Source organism: Equus asinus, chromosome 7 (genome assembly GCF_041296235.1).
Source record: "Equus asinus isolate D_3611 breed Donkey chromosome 7, EquAss-T2T_v2, whole genome shotgun sequence".
In the NCBI taxonomy this organism is placed as follows: domain Eukaryota; kingdom Metazoa; phylum Chordata; class Mammalia; order Perissodactyla; family Equidae; genus Equus; species Equus asinus.
In genome coordinates, this window is record NC_091796.1 from 85,333,929 (window position 1) to 85,353,911 (window position 19,983).

The window sequence follows — 19,983 nt, forward strand, 5'->3', positions numbered from 1 at the left end:
AACATACGATGTGCAGATCGCCCCGAACCCCCTCCTCCGTGTAAGGTTGTGGAGTGGTTAGTTATGAGTGATACCACCGACTGCCAACCGATGGGACAAGACAGAGATGAGAGCTTTGGGTGGCCCTGAGCCCAAGAATCATGATCTTCTCCCCACCCCAGTGCTCCCGATGGCCTGCCCTTTGAGGTCACCCTGATCACCCCATCTCAACCTTTAGGCTCATCTTGGACCCTCTCCCCAGCACCCCTCCAGTCTGCTCCCTGTCTGTGAAGTGGCTCTGATACCTTTCCCTCCTTACCAGCCCACAGCCACTATGCCCTCCCAGACTCTGGTTATGTCACACTCAGATCACAGCAAATGCCTCTTCTCGGGTCCCTCCCACTTCCGGTCTATCCGCCAAGGCTCCGCTTTCTGAAATCCAGCTCTAATCATGTAGCTCCCTTGCTCACAACCTTTGATGGTTCCCTATTACCTGTCAAATTCACTCCAGATCTCTTAGCTTGGCATTCAAGGCCCCCTCTACTCAGGTTCCAACTCTTAGCCTTGACTCCCTCTGCTTCTCTGTGCTGTCACCTATGCTCACGGTTCCAGGTACAGGCCTAGATGTGCTCTCTTCCTCTTCCGAGCACTCCCAGGAGCCTCTCCCAGGATATGAACCCCTGGAGGACAGAGTTGTCTTGTCTGTCTTCCAGCCCCACAGTGTGCATAGCACAGTGGCATACCAAAGGAAGAAATGTGGAGCGAGTGAGCAAGCACACAGTCTGCGCATTCATTCGGTCAGTATTTATAGAGCACCTACTCTGTGCCCAGCCCCTGCTAGGCATGAAGGATACAATGGTGGGCAAGGCAGATGTGTCTGCCCTCTGAGTGTAGACAGCTCATGCTCTAGAATGTGCTAGATTAGCCACAGCTCCATTCATCCCCTCCCACCTGTCCCAGCATATCCGGGGCTGCCTTGCTGGTTGCCTGTTGGCATGTGTTCAGGGAATGGAGACCGTATACAACACCGGCCTAGGCTGAAAGTTCTTCAACAGCGCAAGTAGAGTCAGTACTTTGCACTTGTGTCCTCCATCAGTCCAGGCCTGCATGTCCTTAGGCTGCATCAGAGGTCATACCCACTTGCCTGCTCAGGGACCACTCCCTCCCTGCAAGGCTCAACCCGCTCCCAGCTGCCCCCAGGCCTGGACAGCCCCAGGTCTCCAGGTGTTGTAGGGGCTGAGAGGGCGGGGGGACCCTGGCTGATCCTCGGGGTGGTCAGCTCTGGCTGTGGTGGAGGAGCAGGTGGATTCCCCTTTTTATTCTCTCCCCACCTGTCCTCTGACATGGGAAGGGGAGGAGGAGTTGGGGAGGAGGAGGAAGGTTCCCAGGTTAGACATTCCACCCCTGGTCCCGTGGGTCCACAGATTCCAGCACAGCAGACCTGCTCCCACCCGGGGGTAATATTCACACATTTACCAACCACGCCGCACAACCCTGACCAATCACAATGGACACTGGCAGAAGGGCTGGAGCAGGGTTCTAGGGTTCTCACACAGGTGCCAGGCAGTGCCCTTTTAATTGCTGGAGTGAAGTGGGCCAGGGATCCCCAGGGAGGGGCTGGAACAGCTGGGGCAGCATGGGTGGGTTACTCAGGGAGTCCAGACAATGGTTATTTACCTACTGAAACAGAAGTCTTTGTGATACTTACCTTAAATATTTTAACAGCCAGTATGACTGCGTCAGTGCATTGCAGCCTTGCCAGCCGCGCTACCAACAGTGCCCACATGATCACAGAAAATCCAATTTAAAACCACATATTTTATTGATGTTCTTCATCGACAGTACAGACCATGTGTACAAATGCCACTCGATCCCACGCCCGGCAGCCTCCCACTGGCCCCCACTGGCCATCAGCACGGAGCCGACCCCTGTAGGTTTCCCTTTTCTCTCTTCTCTGACATCAAGCCTCACAGTGCTGAGGCTCCAAGAAGCTGGGAATGGCAGGGCTAGCTTCCAAGCTAGAGCTTTGGGGCCAGAAGAGAGCCAAGGCCTGAACCACCCAGGGCCTTTCCCCTCTTCTCTTCCACTCCTGCTCCTTAAGTATGGCCAGAATTGGGGGTGAGGATGCCCCCTAATGACTCCTTCATCCAGGCAGCCTGGGCTCCCCTTCAACCCTCTCTGGCATATTGTTCCCCTTCAAGTGACCTGCCCTGCTGACCACCAAGGTGGCAGTGACCATTTTTCAGGAAGTGGGAGTCCATGCATGGGGGCAGTGACAAGATGCCCCAATGGCAGGGATCTTGTTCTCTTGTTCACTGTATGTCACTGTCTGGAAGAGACCTGCGACATAGTTGGTGCTCAATAAATTTATGTAGGAGGCATGAATGCATGAACATGGGAGGGAGAAGCAGGAGCCGGTGGAGCCCTCATCACATTACCTCTCTCGGGGGCGTGGAGGCAGGATCAGGGTTAAGTTCTCCCACGCTGGACTCAAGAACTCAGGGTGTCCTTTGGCAACACTTGGGGTCACTGTGACCACTAGCTGGACACTGTAGAGCGTGAGCTTCAGCTCTGCTGCCTGCATGGATGGCAGACTGGCCTTGGGACTCAGTCAGCAGGGGGCACTTGTGTTGTCCCCACTCCCTAATATGCCCAGGGGTCTGGTCCTCTAGGTCCCCAGGACACAGAGCAGTGCCCCTAAACAAAGCCAGTCAGATAAGTGGGGCTGGTCTGGCAATTGCACCCATGTACTCTGGTCTCCCCCATTACAGCTTCAACTCTCCCAATCTTGCCTCTCAGAGTTGAGCATGACCTTCCAGCTCTGCTCTCCCTACCCCTGGCCCCACCTGCCCCTGACACTGCTCCATTTCCCTGTCCTCAAATGCTAACCCCTTCAACTATCATTAACACCCCGCAGTCCTGTCTCTCCACAGACCCTCTCCTTGGTGGCTTGGTAGGGTCTTGGAAGTTTGCATCATGATTTTCAGACCCCTCCATGCATGTCCCACCCTCCAGGAAAGTGCATAACTCACAGGCATCTCAGCAGACCTGGCCGCTGGACCTGGCGGTTGTGAAGAGGACTCTAGAATCGTGGGGTGGGAAGAGTTCTTCCCTTTCCTGACCCTGTGCAGAAATTCTTTCCATGGCATGCCTGCCAGATGACTGCCTAGTCCCTGCGTCTGGAATACCTCCAGTCTTGGGGGCACTCACTACCTCCCCAGGCAGCCATGTAAACACAACAGCTTTAGCTGCTAGAATATCCTTTATACAGGGCAGAAAGGAACCCATTTGCCTCTCTCATTCTTATTCCCCAATGTCTGTGATGTTCTCTCCTCCCCTCCCCTAAGCATTCCTCCCCTGTTTTCATATTGCACTCTTCATTATCTCTCTCCACCCCACCCCCCACCACACACACCCGTCCCCTTCTATACACGTATGCAGTCACATGCCAACCTCATTGATCAGTATCTCCTCTTTCCTTCTCCCTTCTTCCTTCCCTTCCCAGCATCTAGCAAAGACCCGGAGGCTGGAGTCCAAGGGAAAGGGCTGAAAGAGTGCCAAGGAAAGGAAGCATCCAGCCAGGTCCTGGGCCGGGCTGGGGTGGCCAGCGGGTGCAGGGCAGACAGGGGACAGCAGCTGGAAGTCCCAGGCCATTGACTGCTGTCTCCCAGAGAAGGGGCCTTGCAACTTAGGGGGATGAACAGCAAGCTACTAAGTTCTTTTTCCCTCCCACTGCCCACAACTGCACAGAGGGCATAAGGACACATTCCCCTCCTTTCCCAATGTCTCCAGCAGTTGGTAGAGCTGATTTGGCTGCCTCTCAGACATGGTAATTTTAAACATTTTTGCCAGCCTCCAGGTCCCTGGGAGCATCATACCAGCAGCAAGAATTCACTCCCAATTCCCAACGTGGGGCTAAGAGGAAGTAGTGCTAGCAGATAGCAGTGATGACATGAGACATGGTAGAGAGTGGACGAGCCAGGCAGAAGGGGAAAGCGGGGACCCCAACAGAAGAAACAAAAGCAGAGTTCTCCTAACAGTTAGCAGCCACCTGGCTGGCTTGCGGGGAGCCTAGCAATGCCTGGGCAGTCATTTTTCCTCCTTGTCATGATCCACCAGCCAACACTGTTCTCTATGTGTCACAGACCAGGGGTAGATGCTAGGACCTTACCAGCACGAGGTCGTAGTGGGTCATGGGTGGAGACGAGGATGCCGTGGTCTAATGTTCAGGAGGTATCAAGACACACACACACAGAAATGATGGGAGTGCCTGCTACTTGTCCCGCTGCTTTGAGCTCTCACCTCCGACATTGAACATGGGGACCAGCAGGCCCAGCAGCCACCTCTTCCCGAAGACCTCCTGTAAGTTCTTGCGCCAGGGCCGGGCCCTCACCGCCACCCCTTTCCGCACCTGATGGCGGGTCTGCCCCCGGAGGATCAACAGCAGCTGGTGGCAGCAGAAGCCGGCGCAGGCCAGGCCGATGGCAAACCAGAGGTAGAGCATGAGGATGACGAACATTTCAGAACCGAGGACAGCTCCTGCATGGGGGGCGGGGAAACACCAGAATTGCTTTACACCCAGGCCACGTAAAGGAACTGCCATACAGGCAGGCGCTCTCCGCTAGGGAGGGAGGGAGGTTAATGAGACTGGAGCTACATTTGGTGGCAATCTCCGCACTGCAGCGTGGGAGAGGAAGGATAAACTAGTTGCCCTAACCTTTCCTTAGTGCTGTTGGCTCCTAAGGTGAGAGGGGAGAACCTGGGACCTGGGAGAGAAGGGAAGGAAGCTTTGCCAGGCAGCGCCCAGATGCTAACATCTCCTTAGGGTGAGAGATGCCCGTCTCTCTCAGCCTTCTCTTTCTGGCTGGAAACAGAGAGAAGGGGTTTTTCTCAGGAGGAGAGAGGGGTGAGCTGAGGACCTAGACAGAGAGTCGGTGCCTGAGCAGCTGTCTAGACTGAAGCACCTTCTCTCTGTGGAGCTGGGAGCACTGGCTGGGAGCACTCAGGGAAGTGACAGCATGATCGAGAATAGGGCCTAGTCATCAAGAAGAATAAGTCATGAGCTCAGGCTCAAGGGAAGCGCAGAGCACCGACTTAGAGAATAATTCAGTCATTAATGTTAACAAGAGGACCATGTGGCCACCAGAACATTCAGCCAGAGCTGTCCTGTCAATCAGAGTTTGCTAAGGCTGGAAGAGGTCCCCAAGGTCATCAGGCCAGCCCCCTGCCTTGAGCGGGACCTCCCCTGAACCAGCACTCTCTATTACTGGTTTTAAACATCCACTGAGTAAGAGATCCCACACTCCTCTTCAGAGCAGGGATGATCAGTCCATGCTAGATTTGAATCTCCCAGCTCTGTGGACTTGCACAAGTTTCTTAACCTCTTTGAGTTGCAGTTGGCACATCTAAAAAATGGGCATAATAATAATGATTCCATAGAGTTGCACAATTCAAGGGAATTGCATGCAAAGTGGCCAGCATTCTGGTTCACACTCAGGGCAGTGTTCCCTGCTCATGGTCATTCACAGACGAACAGACTACATCCAAAAAAAAGGTTCAAGGTTAACTCCTAAGGCCATCAAGCTTTCTCCTCCTTTCCAAGGCTTGCAGTCTTGGCTGGACCGCCACTCTGGCAGCTGCAGACACCTATAGCCAGGGCAGCGGGTCCAGGGACAACTCCAAAGCCCTCCTCAGGCCCTCTCCTGGCAGGCAGGGCAAGCCCACCACCACCCACTCCAGTGAGGTGAAGCTACCTGCCCCAGAGACCCCACCTTCCAACCTATTCGACCTCTGCAAATCTCAGCCATATCCTGCTCTTCTCCCACTGTCCCCTGGCCTCAGCCCACCTCTTCCCTGGTCTCCCCAGCCTCCATTTTCCACACCTCTGAGGGTTGGGCTTTTAAAACATGTCCATTCTCAGCAGCAGTGGACTCAGCAGCCAAGAGGATGTGGATCTGGTTCAGGTTTGCTCACTAGCAGCCTCCCCTTGCCCTCAACCCAGGAGCTTTGAGAGCAGGTTTCTCTTTGCAAAGTTGGAGACGAATAAGTCAAGCGGCCCAGCACATGGAAAGCTCGCTCCAGCTGGCATTGAGCACAGCCCCTCCGCTGGCATGGGGGCAGCAGCGGGACAGGGCTCACATTGGGCTGTGCCATTCCTCTGACCCACTTCTTCCTTGTCAGCACAGGTTAGCTCAGGCAGTCACGTGCAGGATGAAGGATCCTGGGGCCATGGTGCCCTCTGGGCTTGGGGAATGCTGACAGGCAAAGATGGCCCTCGAGCTGGGATGTGAGAACATCAGAGCTGTCAGGCTCAGGCCTGCCTTGCAACTCAACCCCAGGGACAAGCCTGGGCTGACAGAAGCTGTTTTCCAAAGGCTTTTTTCTGGTACTAAATCAAGGCACGCAGAAAAGACCTTGTGGCCTTTTCCTGGCCCCATGCAGCAGCTACAAAAGGCTATTCTGGGGACCTGCTTTCTCTCGAAGTGTTTGAAGTTGCCTAGCCTGGCAGCCTCAACTCCTGAACTATTTAATAATAGTTCCGCTTCTTTTAGAAAAATCACAGAATTTTTCTAAAGGGCCTTAAAGGTCACACCATCCCATCTCTCCATCCTGGCTTCCCACCAAGCATCTATAACACCTTTGATAGATCATCACCCAGCATTTTGAATATATATCCAAGGACAAGAAGCTCCCTCCCTCCCAAAGTGGCTCATTCATCAAGAAGCAGCCCCCGGTAGGCAGTGTGGTGTAGTGGAAAGAGCATCAGCCAGCAGCCCAGAGCCCAAATCTTGGGTTGGAATCATATCAGCGGTATGGTCTCAAAGCATCTTAACCTTGCTGAGTCTGATTCTTGAGCCTTTAGGACTCACAGACTCACACTGAGGATTGGACAAATTAAGCCCTGCCCAGTGGGTAGCACATCACAGATGCTCAGCAAATGTCAGTCCCCTCTCCCTTCTACTGGGCTTTCCGGTGGCACCCAGCATGCCAGTGTACTTATCCAAATGCCACGACACAGGTCGGGTGGTGTCATCTCCATTTCCCAGATAAGAAGAACCAGGCTCAGAGAGGTGACACAATCTGTACTGGTCCCATGAAGCCAAAAGAAAGGACAACTTCTAAAATCTAACTGGCCAGTCTCCTACCTCTTTGGCATCCATTGAGGGCCTGTGGTCAGCAGCGACCTTCACGTTGGAAGACCCCTCCTACTTCTAGCTCGCAGGGCCCACACTCACAGCCATCTCATGCTCTGGTGGCAGATCTGACTCAGGAAAAGTACCACAGTTGGGGATAGCTCACTCTATTAAACAGCTTGTTCCTTCTTACCCACTCCCATCCACTTGTCCTCTTGAGCAGATGAGAGAGGGCATGCCCTCAATTGTTTGGGTTGAGAATAGGAGAAGCGATGGGAAGGGAGAAGCTGAAGAGGTGAGCCCTATGTGTGGGGGAGGAGACAGAAGGGCTGGCAAGGGGAAAGATGACATTTTGGCAAAGGAGGAAGATGAGATGGGAGAATTGGAGATTGGAAGTCTTGGCCCCATTTTCCTAGTGGGTATGGGGTAAAAGATAGTGGGACTCATCCTTCTGCTGGAACAGGGATCTGGGCCCCCAGGTAGGCACTGACTGGCTCGGTTCTCCCATCAGATCAAAGCAAGAGGCCCCTCTTCCTTTCTGTCTCCCAAACCTAGCACATATGGACAGGCCTCAAGCCCAGGCTTATCTCAAATCAAACCATTTCAAGATCCTCTCTTGGGAACCATCCATTTTTATGTGATAAAACTACTTGGAAAAGAAAGTGTAATGAGGCTCTCTGGCTCTCCTCATCCCTCCACCTGTCTGTGCTCACACTCCTCCCCCAGCCCGCCCACCTACCCTCCCCCGTCCTGGTTATTTCGGTCCCAGCAGCCTCCTATGCCAGCGCCAGGATCCAGAAGGCCCGAGAGCTCTGAGTTCTGGGCCCAGCTCAGCCAGACCTCCAGGAAACCTCCACGGCTGGGTCCTTCCTGGGCCTCTGTATTCCCACCATTAAATGGCACGACAGTTCTACACCTGTGAAGGACCGGACTGCAGCCCCAACAAAGATCGAAATGATGGCTTCCCCCAGAGTGGAGCAGAATTTCTATGAATGTCCAGCCCAGGCCCATCAAGACAACCTCGGGTTCTCAGTGGAAGCAGCTTCACTTTGTCTCTGAATGGTCAGTGGGTAAGGAACCACGCTGTATTCCCTGTGCTGCTGGGGGTTGTTTAAAGACCTGGGGGCAGGCCAGACACTGCTACTCAGTAGTAGTAAGATCCTGGGCAAGCCATTTAATCCCACCTGAGCCTCAATTTCTTCATCTGAGAAATGGAGATCATATCATACACACACATATGTGCATGCCACCATTTCTAAGAGCTAAGTGAGATGGAGTCAAAGGCCAGGGTAGGGATGGGGTGGAAGGCAGTGAGGTAGAGGCAAATTTCAAGGCCAGGTAAAAGTGGTAAGAACTGCCACCAGGAGCCAGGTCCCTCTGGGCCAGGTATCAGAAAGCTCTCCTTGGGGCACACTATATAAAATACAGTCCTCACCAGGGTGCCCCACTGCATGCCTGTTGAAGACCCACATGCCTGGCTCCTACAGGTGTCAGAGCCTCCTGGAGGGTCAGACCCCACACCAGTCCCATGGCTCTGTGGTGTGAAGATGGAGCCATTAAATATGGCTGCATCTCCAGCCAGGGTCCCCCTGCTCTGAGCCATCTGCAGGCTGGAGAACAGCCTGGTGGGTCCAGACATAGTGGGCAGAAGGGTAGGGCTCAGCCTTCTGTTGGGGCTGGCCTGGCACCCTGGTCAACCTTACTGTGGTAGGTTGGCAAGGCCTTTGGAGGGCAAAGTCCTTGGGGGGGGGGGGGGTGGTGTGTGAGCAAGACTGGAGTCCAGGCAGAGGAAGGTCACAGCATGGGTGACCTCACAGGCTGCCTGGAGGGATGGCCAGCACCCGGCCCCATCTCACACAGAGCAGGGTAGTGTCTGCATCACCACAATTTTATGAATAAATAGTCAGTGGTGACAAGGAGGAGATGATCTATGAGGATGGCTGGGGGGAGGAAGGGCGGTTGCCAGATAACATACAGCGTGCCTAGCTAGTTACTTTGAATTTCAGACACAAAATAGTTAATCTTTTTAGTATAAGTGTGTCCCATGTGATATTTAAGACATATACTAAAAAGTTATGCATTGTTTATCTGAAATTACAATTGAACTGGGCATCCCGTCTTTTTATTTGCTACATCTGGCAAACTTGGCGTCGGGGTAGGGGAGTCCGTGTTGGGCCCAACCTGCCAGCCAAGACCCACTCACCAGAGAAGAACTGGCTGATGGAGGTGGGAAGGAGCGTGAGGAAGGCCAGGGGGTGGGCGAAAGAGATGGAAAGGACGGCAGAGATGTAGGCCACGCCGGCCACCATGGAGTAGAGGCAGGCAAGGGAGGTGTAGAGGCAGAACAGGACGAAGTTGCGCATGTTTCTGCTGCCGATGCAGTTGCCGGTGAAGAAACAGTGATGGTCGTGCCTCAGGGTGACTCTGGCGCACACTCGGCAGAAGTGGGTGCTGGGCGGGGGGCATGGAGCCCTCTTGGCCGAGGCCCCCTGGCAGGCGTCCAGGTCATCCGGAGAGTTCTGGATGACCAGGACGTAATTGCCCAGGGCGTTGGTTGAGAGGAACAGGAACAGCGCCCCGTGGAGCAGCGCGGGCGAGAAGAGCGGGGCGGCCGCGGGGTCCTCGCGCATGCTGGGCAGGAAGAGGAAGAGCTGCAGCACGAAGGTCACCAGGGAGATGCACAGGAAGTAGGCGGGGGCCACCACGTTGAGCAGCCTCAGGGCCAGCATCCTGGATTACATTCCTAAGGAGCCCGGGGTGAGAGGAAGACTTACCGCTGTGTCCAGGGGGCGCCCTAGGGCGCTCCTCCAGAGCTGTCTGTCCGTCCGCTCCACTCAAATCCATGCTCTTCGAACCCTGTCCCTTGGATCATCCCTCCTCTCTTCCCTAAGCCCGGACCAAGCAGGCGTGAGACCCCAAGACCGCAAAGACCCCTGCGTGCCAGGCTTTACCTCCCGGTGCCCACTCCCTCGGTTTTTGAGCGACCTAGGCGCCCCGGCGCCCCGGGGTCAGGCACAAGGAGGGCGAGGTCGGGGCTTGTTCGCACTCTGTAGGGAGGAACCGGGCGGGGCTAGGGCTCCGCTCCTTTCTGGCAGTGGAAATGAGCCCAGATTTGGGATTTCTCCTTTAGACCCCCTATGAGGAGAAATCGAAGGATTTGGGGTAGGGGCGGAGAGAAATGACCAACTGGAAGTCCCGCTTCCCCTCCCCTTTCTTCTCCTCCTGCCCCCCCCCCCCCCACACACACACACACATTTTGGGCAATGCTCAGGAACCTCACTGGTTACCCAAGGCTCTTTGAAGGTTTGTGTGCTTGTGCGTCCGTGATGTGTGTGTGTGTAGGGGGGTGGGGTTTCCTTGTGTGTGATTCTGTACGTGTAATCTGTGTGCGCCTGGGTATCTGTGTTTGTGTGTGTCTGTGTGTACACACACTCAACCTCTGCCACTTGGCTTTTTGAAAAAATCAATTAAAACGATCGATACATTCACACACGCGCTCAGGCACTCGGTGCGGGGCGATGGGGGGCTCAGCCGGAATACCTGTGTCAGCTGGTCCCGGTCAGCCCATCTCTCCGACGCTGGCTGCCCAGGCTATTTCTTTGCGAGGAGCGTTTTCATTTGAGGCGACGAAATTAAAATCCCCCATTCGCGCCCTCCTCCCGCCCTCCTTGGGCGAGAAACCCAAACAACCCCGATGGCTCCGAAACCCTTTCGATGCCAACAAGCCCGCCCTGGGCGCAGGAGTGGCTGCTCGGCCAGCCTTTCGGCGGATCGACCCCCCGCCGCTGAGCGCAGCCCCCACCGCATCCCCACTCCACCCCGCCTTCCACAGCGCTGGTTTCTGCCAGGCTTCGGAAGCCACCGGGAAATGAGATTCTGGCGCCCAAGAGAACTTTTCCAGGGGCTAATGAGTCGGCGAGCCCGAGGCGCGAGAAAAGTTCTGGGAAGGCGGCTGCACCCAGGCTGGGCGAATGCCACGAGGCCTCCGTCCGGGCTGTCCCGCCTTGATTGGGCGACTGGTCACCTTGGAGTCCCCTTTGCAGGTTCCAGTGTCCCCGGGGACCCGCGGCCGCCGTGGGGAGCGCGGGCCTCTCGCTACAGCAGGGGCTCAGCGCAAGGCACGCCCGGGGGTGGTCGCTGGGGACTCGGCACCGCCCCGGGCGTGCGCTCCCGGGGGCTGCGGCGGCGCTGCCCACCCCGGAGAGCCCTCGGCCCCGGGCTCCGGAGAAGCAAGTGCCTTCCCCACGCCGGTCGCCAGGGGGGCGCGGGAGCAGCCTCCAGATGCGCCGCGGCGCCTGGAAGGCGAAGGACAGGGGCTCGGGGAGTGAGAGGCGCTCGGCGGGCAGCCGCAGCCCGGGCCCTGCGCCGGAGCAGGGACAGCAGAGACCCCCCCTGGGCGACCCCGGGCGCGGAGAGCTGTCCGTACAGCACCGGCGCCGGCCTCGCCCGCGGCGGAGGGCGACACAGCCGGAGCCCTAGGAGGCAGGCAGAGCCGCCGGCCGCCGGCTTCTTGGCCACCGCCTCCCGGACGCCCGGGAAGCCGACCCCCGCGCCGCCGCCGCCGCACCGCCGCAGAGGGGTGGGGAAACGAACTCACCGAGCTCCGGTCGCGGACAAGAGGAGCCCTGGACGCCGGCTCTCGCCCTCCCCGAGGCTGCAAAGTTGTGGGCTCGGCCCCGCTGGCTCGCAGCCTCCTCACGCTTCGCTTCGGGGACTGGGCAGGTAGCGGGGGTGCGGGGAGGAGGGAGCGGGCAGCTGCCGTCCTCCCACTTGGGCGCCAGCGAGTGGGGGCCAGGAGGCGGTGGGGATGGCAGCTGGGCACCCCCTAGCCCCGCCACCCCTCCCTCCCCTCCTGGGGGCGGCGCTCTGGCCACCCCTCTCAGCATCTCGGACTTGCCCCCCCTCCCCTCATTCCCCTGGAGAGAGCTGGGGAGCCCTGCCTGGCTTCAGTTGCCGGTTCCAGCTGGAGGCTCTGGATTCGGCCCTGATGTGGATGCTCTAGCCACATCATGCAGAGGGATGCTTCTGCTCCGTCCCTCCCCGCTGTGGCGGACAACCCTCCCTGCTCTCCGCTCTCGCTCTCGGACCGAGGGAAGCCTGGGGGTTTGAGCGCTCAGCTTGCCAGGGGCAACACCCATAAAGATCAGCGTCATTGTGCACAGAGAGGTTGAAAACCTCGACTCTGGAGCCTGTCTGCCTGGGTCTGAATATCCAGCACTCACTACTGTGTGATCTTCAGATTCCAGTTTCCTCATCTGTAGAACAGAGATGTGAGGACTGTGTGGCAATCTATGTAAAGCCCTTAAACGGGGCCTGCCCATGGTAAGCACCATTGGAGTATTAGTTTGTGTTGATTGGCACTAGTAATTGGGCCCTTCCTATGTACCAAGCAGCGTGCTAAGCCTTTAGCATAAGGCAGCTTTGTTAATCCTCTCAGCAGAAGCTCGATGACCCCCATTGTGTGGATGAGGAGGTTGAGGCACAGAAGGGCTCAGTCACACGCCAAGGTCATGTGGCGGGTAAGTGACAGAGCCTGGATTTGAACTAATGCGCCTGCTCCCGGCCTCTGCACAACCCGGCCTCATCCTGAGACCCAGGGGGAGCTCTGATGCCCGGGAAGAGAGGACACAGAGGGGTTTATCCAGATACAGAGCTTGAGCTGGGAGCTTCTGCCTGGAGCCGCATCCCCTCTCCCTGTTCCTTTTTCCTTCCTCTTCCCATCTCCACTATTCCGAGGTGGGTGCTGAGACGCAGTAGGAGGGGGGGACCCCTGGCCAGTGTGTGTCAGATGGAGGGGATGGAGGTGGAGTAAAAAGAGCTTTAGAAACACTGCAGGAGTATTGGCACCCAGTTCCTCAGTTTCCTGGGCTGTCATGGCTCACCCACCTGCCCTGTTTCACTCCTCTGGATGAAGGCGAGCATCGTAAATAAATAATTGTTCATCACTTTCTCAACTGGTTGATTAAAACAAGAGCAATCCCTTAAAATGAGGACCATATGCTTATCAGCTCAGCCTGGATTTTTGAATATGAACAAAACATATTTTGTTTTCTCTGTATTTTATCAGTGTACATCAAAATAAAAAGGGGGCCAGGAAACCTTTTCGTGTTCTGACAGGGTCTTGCACAGAAGCAAGAGAACAGCTTGCTAGGCGTCATCCCCCGCTAATCTGGTAGCCCTGCAAGTTCCAGTGGCCACAGGGCAGACATAGGGAAGCACAGATGGTCTTTTGCCTTTTAGAGCTGTTTTGTGTCAAGATCATGGCTGCCTGGGCCCTTTTCACAAGCTCTGCCTGCCTCTTGCACTGGCTTGGGAGGGAGGGAGCCTGGAGCGCTGGGTTTTGGCTCTATTGATTGAAGATCTCCATTCCCTAAATACCTTGAGAGTCGGATGGTATTTCTAATTTTATTTCGCATTTGGGTGTGTGGTGGGAAGGTGTGTGTCTGAATTTGTGTGTGCGTGAGGGGAGGGAAAGAGAGGGAGAAGCGAAAGGCACGTGGGAAGATGTCAGTGGGGGAAGGGAGTACTCAGGCAGGAAAGAGACAGAGATCTGGCCGTGGAAACGCAAACGGACGAGAACAATTATTTGCTTAGAAATATAGTTTATCAACAGAAAAGGACATTAATGCTTCAGATCTAGAGCGCATGGTTCTTCAGCCCCACCTCTTAAGTAAATTGAATAAGAGGAAGTACAGCCAAATTTTTTTTTTTTTTCTAAAATTGGTGCTTATCCATGACAAAATCAATAGGGAGGTCAATTTGAAACCTTCACTTCCATTCTGGCCCCATCAGAATTAAGCAGACTAAGAATGGACACTTTGTTGCCACTTACCGGCTGTGGGACCTTGAGCAAGTCACTTAAACTCTCTGCTCTTAGTATTTTCATCCATAAAGTGGGATGAAGATGTTACCTTGTGGTGATGACAGTCAAACAGGACAATGTGAGTGCCTCAATCCTGGCAGGAGACGGGACCGTGTTAGCTGCTTATTCCTCCTATTTCTCTTCTGGGCCCTTATCTTTAGCCATGAGAACGCCTTACGTTTCCAACTAAAGTGAGAGCTCCTGGTCTAGGTTGGAAATATTTTGGGGTCTCCTCCATATCGTCTCAGAGGATGGTTTGCCCAGAAGAGACACTGAGTAAAAGTATATTGACTGATGAGTGAATACTGGTCTCTCTCTGAGAGGAAAGCTATGTTCCAAGGTCTTTGAAATGTCTGGTGAGGACGCACCCACAATTGATCTTGCATCCTGCCACCACCCACCCCAACTGTAGGCTCATCTCCATAGACAACGTCAGAAAATAATTTATAAACCACACTCTCCAGTGCACTTGTCATATATTCTCATAGTTGAGCTATGACTGTGCCTGCAGGCGGTCCCAAGGGGGCAGGAACACAGACAGGCCTCTGATTGCTGCCGAGCACTTTCCCAGAAAGACGTGCCATAAATCTTGCTGTTTGGTGGTGTTATTTGAATAAAATGAATTCCCTCCCAAGTGGCAATCATTCCATTTTGCCTCAGAATGTTGTGTACAAAGAGAAGAACTCTGTGCAGCACGCAGCTTCTCCATTGAGGGGGGAACCCCACACACATGTCTGTCTGGTCCTACGACTCCCTGTGTGTTTGGGATGGAGAACATGCTGAGACACCAGGGGCCACACCTAAGGAGGCTGTGGGGATTTTCCTTATTCTCACGCTCTTATTGATGCTCCCATGCTCTCATGATCAGGGTGAAGATAGAGTGGGGTCTCAAGGTTAACTGATGCCCTGAAATTAAGGTTTTAATGGACATCTTCAGACAGGATGCTCTTTACTGCCGATAGCAAGTCATAGCCAGGGGCAACAGCAAAGTGCTCCTCGAGCCTCAGAAGGCTTACTGAGATGCCATCCCTGCCTGCCTGGATTTGAAAAATGTATAGGTTTAACCTTCATCTTAGCCAACTGAATATAGGAAAATTGAATTCTCAGAGAATTTCCATTAGGAAGTGGTTAATTTACTTGGCCAACCATGTTTTCATTTTAACAACAACATTACTTGGATGGAATAAAGTGCTCTGCAGGTTTACAAAGTATACCCACGAAATTAAAATTTAATTGCACAAGTCTCTTAACAGCCCTGCAAGCTAGCTGGGGCAGAAATGATTAAACCCATTTTTCTTATGAGGAAACTGAGGTTCAGAGATTTGCTGCACGTTAATTTGCAAGTCTTGCCTATGTTCGACTTAAAATGTGATTTAACATGCAAAAATCTCATCGATACTTAACTTTTCTGGAACACGTCATGGGCATAAAGGAAGCAAGGATCTAACATACTCCTGCAGAATAAAAGACCTGCATGATCTCCCTTTAGGTAAGATATTTATGTGAAATGACATAAATAAGGGCACCCGACGGCACGGGAACCAGACGCTCTCAAGCACTCTGCTGTCTGGGTGCTGGAGAGGGTGCATGTGATGGGGACAGGGATGCTCAACAGCCAAGCTCACCTGTCAAGGTAGAATCAGCAGGTCTGAATGTCACCCTCTGGGTGACAGGTGACACCAGCGATCTCCTTGGTGATTGATGATGGATCAGGGTGGAAATCTTGGCTTGGCTTGGCGGAGCCTCCTTTGGAGTGTTCAGGCTGTGGAGAAACGAATGTGATCTTTTACCAATTCAGCCTGGTTTCCAGGGACAGCTCAGGCAGTCCTGGTAGGGATTCCTATGCTTGTGGCCCCGTGTGCGGCTCAGCGGAGGTGGTGGAGGTGGCGGCAGCAAGATTAATTGGGCCTTTCATCTCAGAGCATGCAGGAGGCAGAGGGAGGGAGAAGGGGGGTATGGGAGGGAAAAGAGGAGGGAGGGAGAGGGCAGAGGGGAGAAGAGGGGAAAGGAGAGAGGAAAGAAAAGGAAGGCGGCTGAGAGAGTGCCCACGGCGTCCGACACACCTCGGTTTATGTCTTCACGATGGAGGAGGCTCGGGAGGCCTGAGGAGATCAGCTGTCTCTGCTGAGAGCCCTGCGATGCCAGGTGTCCGGGACGGGAGGGAATGAGGCGGAAGGCTGACAGCTCAATTAGACGAGGAGGGAGGTGAGACAGGAGAGCAAGGTCACTGCGGTGCCCTTGGCTGGTTGTAGGACTCTCAGATACCTTGTTATGGTTGCAGAGCTGCAGGCAGCCCAGACCTCACACCCCGGAACCCCACTGCCTCCAACTTCCTCTGCTGCTCTGGCAGAGATGGCCCGGGGCCCAGGAGACAGGCAATGTGGTGTGATGAAAAAAACAGGAGCTATTGGGGCGAGCTTTTCGTGTCTGCTGACCTGGGCTTGAATCCCTGTTTTCCCATTCACTTGCTGTGTGACCTTGAGCAAGTTCCTTAGCCTCTCTGAGCCTCAAATTCCCTTCCATTTAAATGGGGATTTTAGCTAACTTGCAGAATTTGTTGTGAATTTTAAATGACAAAGATGCCAACTCAATAACACCTGCCATTTCTACCGAAATAGGCCACCAGCTACTAGCTACTAAATAATCCTGCTTTTTGCATAGCACTTACTGCCTCTGTGATAATCTTGTTTGTGTGTTTATTTTGTTGTTTATTGTCTCTTTATAGCTGATATAAACCCCCAAGGGAGGGAACTTACCATCAGCTTTGTTTCTGTACCTTAGACCCAGCACAGAGCCTCATCCACGATGGGTGCTCAGTAAATATTAGGATAAAAAAGAAACAGTTTGGGGGGGACAGAGGAGCGTGAGGGGACTATTCGGGGTGAGAAGATCTATACCTTGATTTTAGTGGTAGTTGCATGACTGTATGTTTGCAAAACTTGTAGAACAGTAGCTCTCCACAGGGAGGACGTTACTGTATGTAACTTACACCTCAATATCTGACCTTTAAAGGTAGCTTAGAGGGAGCAACGGACAAGCGGAATTCAACTAAATAAAAATCCATATTTCCTGCCACCCATTATGTGCCAGGATGACGGGGCCAGGTGCCTCGCGCTGGTTATTTCATTCAATCCTGACAACAAACCTGCCTAATGAAGGTCTGACTTGCCTGTTTTGTAGATGGGGAAATGGGAGCTCAGAGTGGTTATGAGATTTGCCAAGATCGCAAAGCTTGCTAGCAGCAGAAATAAAACCCAGGTCACTTGACTTCCAACACCCAAGCCGCATCCAGTGTGGTGACATACTTTGCTGGTGTCGATCTCACACTTTAGCATGGACTCACCGGTCAGTCTTTTCCCAGAGGAACAGCACGTAGAGAGAACAGGCTTTTTGCTGGAGATGGGGAATGGAGCGGGTGGGGAGTGGAGTTAACATGAAGAGGCCTGTGGTCGGGATGGAAGTGTCAGATGGGACCAGAGGATAAAAAGGAGCCAGAGGGGAGGGCCCAGAAGCGCAGTCAGAGACAGGCTCTGGGGTGAGAGGATCTGGGTTCAGATTTCAGTGCCACCAGTCACTCGTTGTGTGACCTCAAGCAAATCGGTCAACCTCTCTGTGTCTCAGGCTCCTGATTTGTAAAACAGGGCTAATTATAATTCCCACCTCATAGGGTTGTTTTGTAGCTTAAACAGGATGGCATCTGTAAAGCACTTAGAATGGTGGCTGGCATAGTAAGTGTTACATAAGTGATAGCTATTGTAATTAATTAAGATTAGGTTCTATGACATGTGACAGAAACCCTGAGAAAACACTGGTTTAAACTAAGGTGAAACTTAATAAAGTTTAAAGGAGCCAGTCCAGGGCTGATATGGAGGCTCCATGATCATGTGGTACCCAGACTCTTTCTATCTTGTTGCTTCGTCATCCTGAGCATGTTGCCTCACGGTCCAGATTGGTTGCTCCTGTCCCAGCCATCACGTCCATATTCCAGCCAGTGAGAAGGAAAAAGGACATGCCCCTCTCTTTATCATTTCCTGGAAGTTGCACACAACACATCCACTTACCTCTCATCAGCCAGAACTTAGTCACATGGCCACACCTAGCTAGCTACAAGTAGTTGTGTAACCACCTAAAATTTGTGAATTGTGTTGATAAAGAGGAAAAGGAAAATTAATTTGGGGGACAACTTGGGAGTTTTTTCTTCTGCTGTGGAAAAGTTCAGACACATTTAAATTATCCATCCCCTGGTCTCGGCACAGAAGCAGGATTTTCCTGGCACTTCCAGCCTCTCTGAGAGTCTAGTTTCTCATTGGTCAGTGGAGCCACGGCCCCCTCCCTCTCCCCTCTCCCCCAGACCCTCCCGCTCCTCTTGGCATTTCTCCTCACAGAAGCAGCCCAGAAAGGGCAGCGCCCGCCTGCCACAGCCTTGACTTCCAATGAACACGGCAGCAAGCACTACAAGCAGCTGCGGTCAGTGTCCCAGACCATGTGCCAGCTCAGCGAGCTTGAAATCCAGCCCCAGATGAAACAGAAAGGGGAAACAGAAAAGATGCACTTTAAATATTTTTTATTTTTAAAAACCACATGAGTAACGTTTCATAAGAAAATACAAAAAAAAAAATTAAAAATAAAGCAGAAATCCTTTAATCCTAAACCCAGACATAATTATCATTAACATTTTGTATGTGAATTTCAACCACCTATCTATTCAGACTTTTTCCCCTTAACTACAAATTGGAGCTCACATTTTCATCCTCTTATATCCAGCGTTTAAGATCCAACAATAGTGAGACAATCCTTCCTGTTTGATAAACACATTTCCGCAACTTTGTTTTTCATGGGCAGCTTGTCCGTCCCTCTCACAGAACGGACACAGATTCGCAGGGATGCACCAAAATTTGGCTTTGACCTTGGTATCTGGTCAAAATATGCTTTATCTTAAGTCTTGGTCTTTGAAAGACTGAGTCACTAGGTTCCGGCTTTCATGTCAGTTCTGGGTCCCCCGGATTTGTGTATGATCCATGATCCTGTGACCAGGTGACATAACCTTTGCATCCAAGTAGCATAATAACCTCTGTTATACGCACATCATGTCATTCGGATTTATTGTTAATATGTAGTTACTTTCAAATCTAGATAATCTTCTGGATGTAACTTGTAATCACTTCTTTCGTGCTCTATTTGTTGACATTTTATCAGACAGAGATTAAATGTGTATTCATTCTTGGAAGAGTAAAATGATCACTCATGATAATTATAAACATTGTCCCCTTTATGTACAGAAATAATTATTAAGAGTTTTGAAGGGGGCCAGCCCAGTGGTGCAGGAGTTAAGTTCGCACGTTCCACTTCGGCAGCCTGGGGTTCGCTGGTTCGGATCCCGGGTGTGGACCTAAGCACTGCTTGTCAAACCATGCTGTGGCAGGCATCCCACACATAAAGTAGAGGAAAATGGGCACGGATGTTAGCTCAGGGCCAGTCTTCCTCAACAAAAAAGGAGGAGGACTGGTGGCAGATGTTAGCTCAGGGCTAATCTTCCTCAAAAAAAAAAAAAAGTTTTGAAGTGTTTAAATATAGAAGAAAACATTGATAGCTAATACAAATATTGAGAAAGCGTGTCAGCCAGATACTTTTAGAAGATATATTTTGAGGCAACAACAATAAAACGTTAAAATAATAATATGAAGCAGAATAACAGAAATTAGACTATATCATGGTTCCAATCTTTGTAGAATTGTTTGAGATACTAGCATTCATAACACTAAACAAAATAATCTTTAAAAATGTAGCCAACTTTTGGCTACTTTATTCTATTTAGGCAAAGAGGCTTTAATAAAAAGCCCTGTTGGTAATTCTTTACATCTTGTAAAGATAAACTAAAAACGGAATGTCAACATCCCAATTTCATGAGGAGGAAAACGTCTAAAATCACGTGTGGCAATACCCATGGCAAATAATATTTGACTCGACATGGGAAGGAATATAAAGAATACGAAGAAAAGAAGGAATTGT

General features: G+C 52.5%; 1 protein-coding gene across 3 annotated transcripts; it reads right to left on the reverse strand.

The window, feature by feature from the left end:
* Positions 1 to 1,777: 1,777 nt before the first annotated feature.
* Positions 1,778 to 16,319, reverse strand: ZDHHC22 (zinc finger DHHC-type palmitoyltransferase 22). 3 transcript variants are annotated; one of them, XM_070514118.1, is made up of 4 exons: positions 16,038 to 16,319; positions 15,600 to 15,736; positions 9,316 to 9,855; positions 1,778 to 4,518 (listed from the first exon to the last, which is right to left on the reverse strand). In XM_070514118.1, exons 3-4 carry the CDS (start codon positions 9,839 to 9,841, stop codon positions 4,253 to 4,255), a joined length of 792 nt encoding a protein of 263 aa, XP_070370219.1. In that variant the 5' UTR covers positions 9,842 to 9,855; positions 15,600 to 15,736; positions 16,038 to 16,319; the 3' UTR covers positions 1,778 to 4,252. The 3 variants fall into 3 exon arrangements, with proteins under 3 accessions (XP_070370219.1, XP_014696379.1, XP_014696380.1); XM_014840893.3 differs by lacking the exons at positions 15,600 to 15,736; positions 16,038 to 16,319 and adding an exon at positions 11,710 to 12,200; XM_014840894.3 differs by lacking the exons at positions 15,600 to 15,736; positions 16,038 to 16,319 and adding an exon at positions 10,653 to 10,790.
* Between the last annotated feature and the right edge of the window lie 3,664 nt (positions 16,320 to 19,983).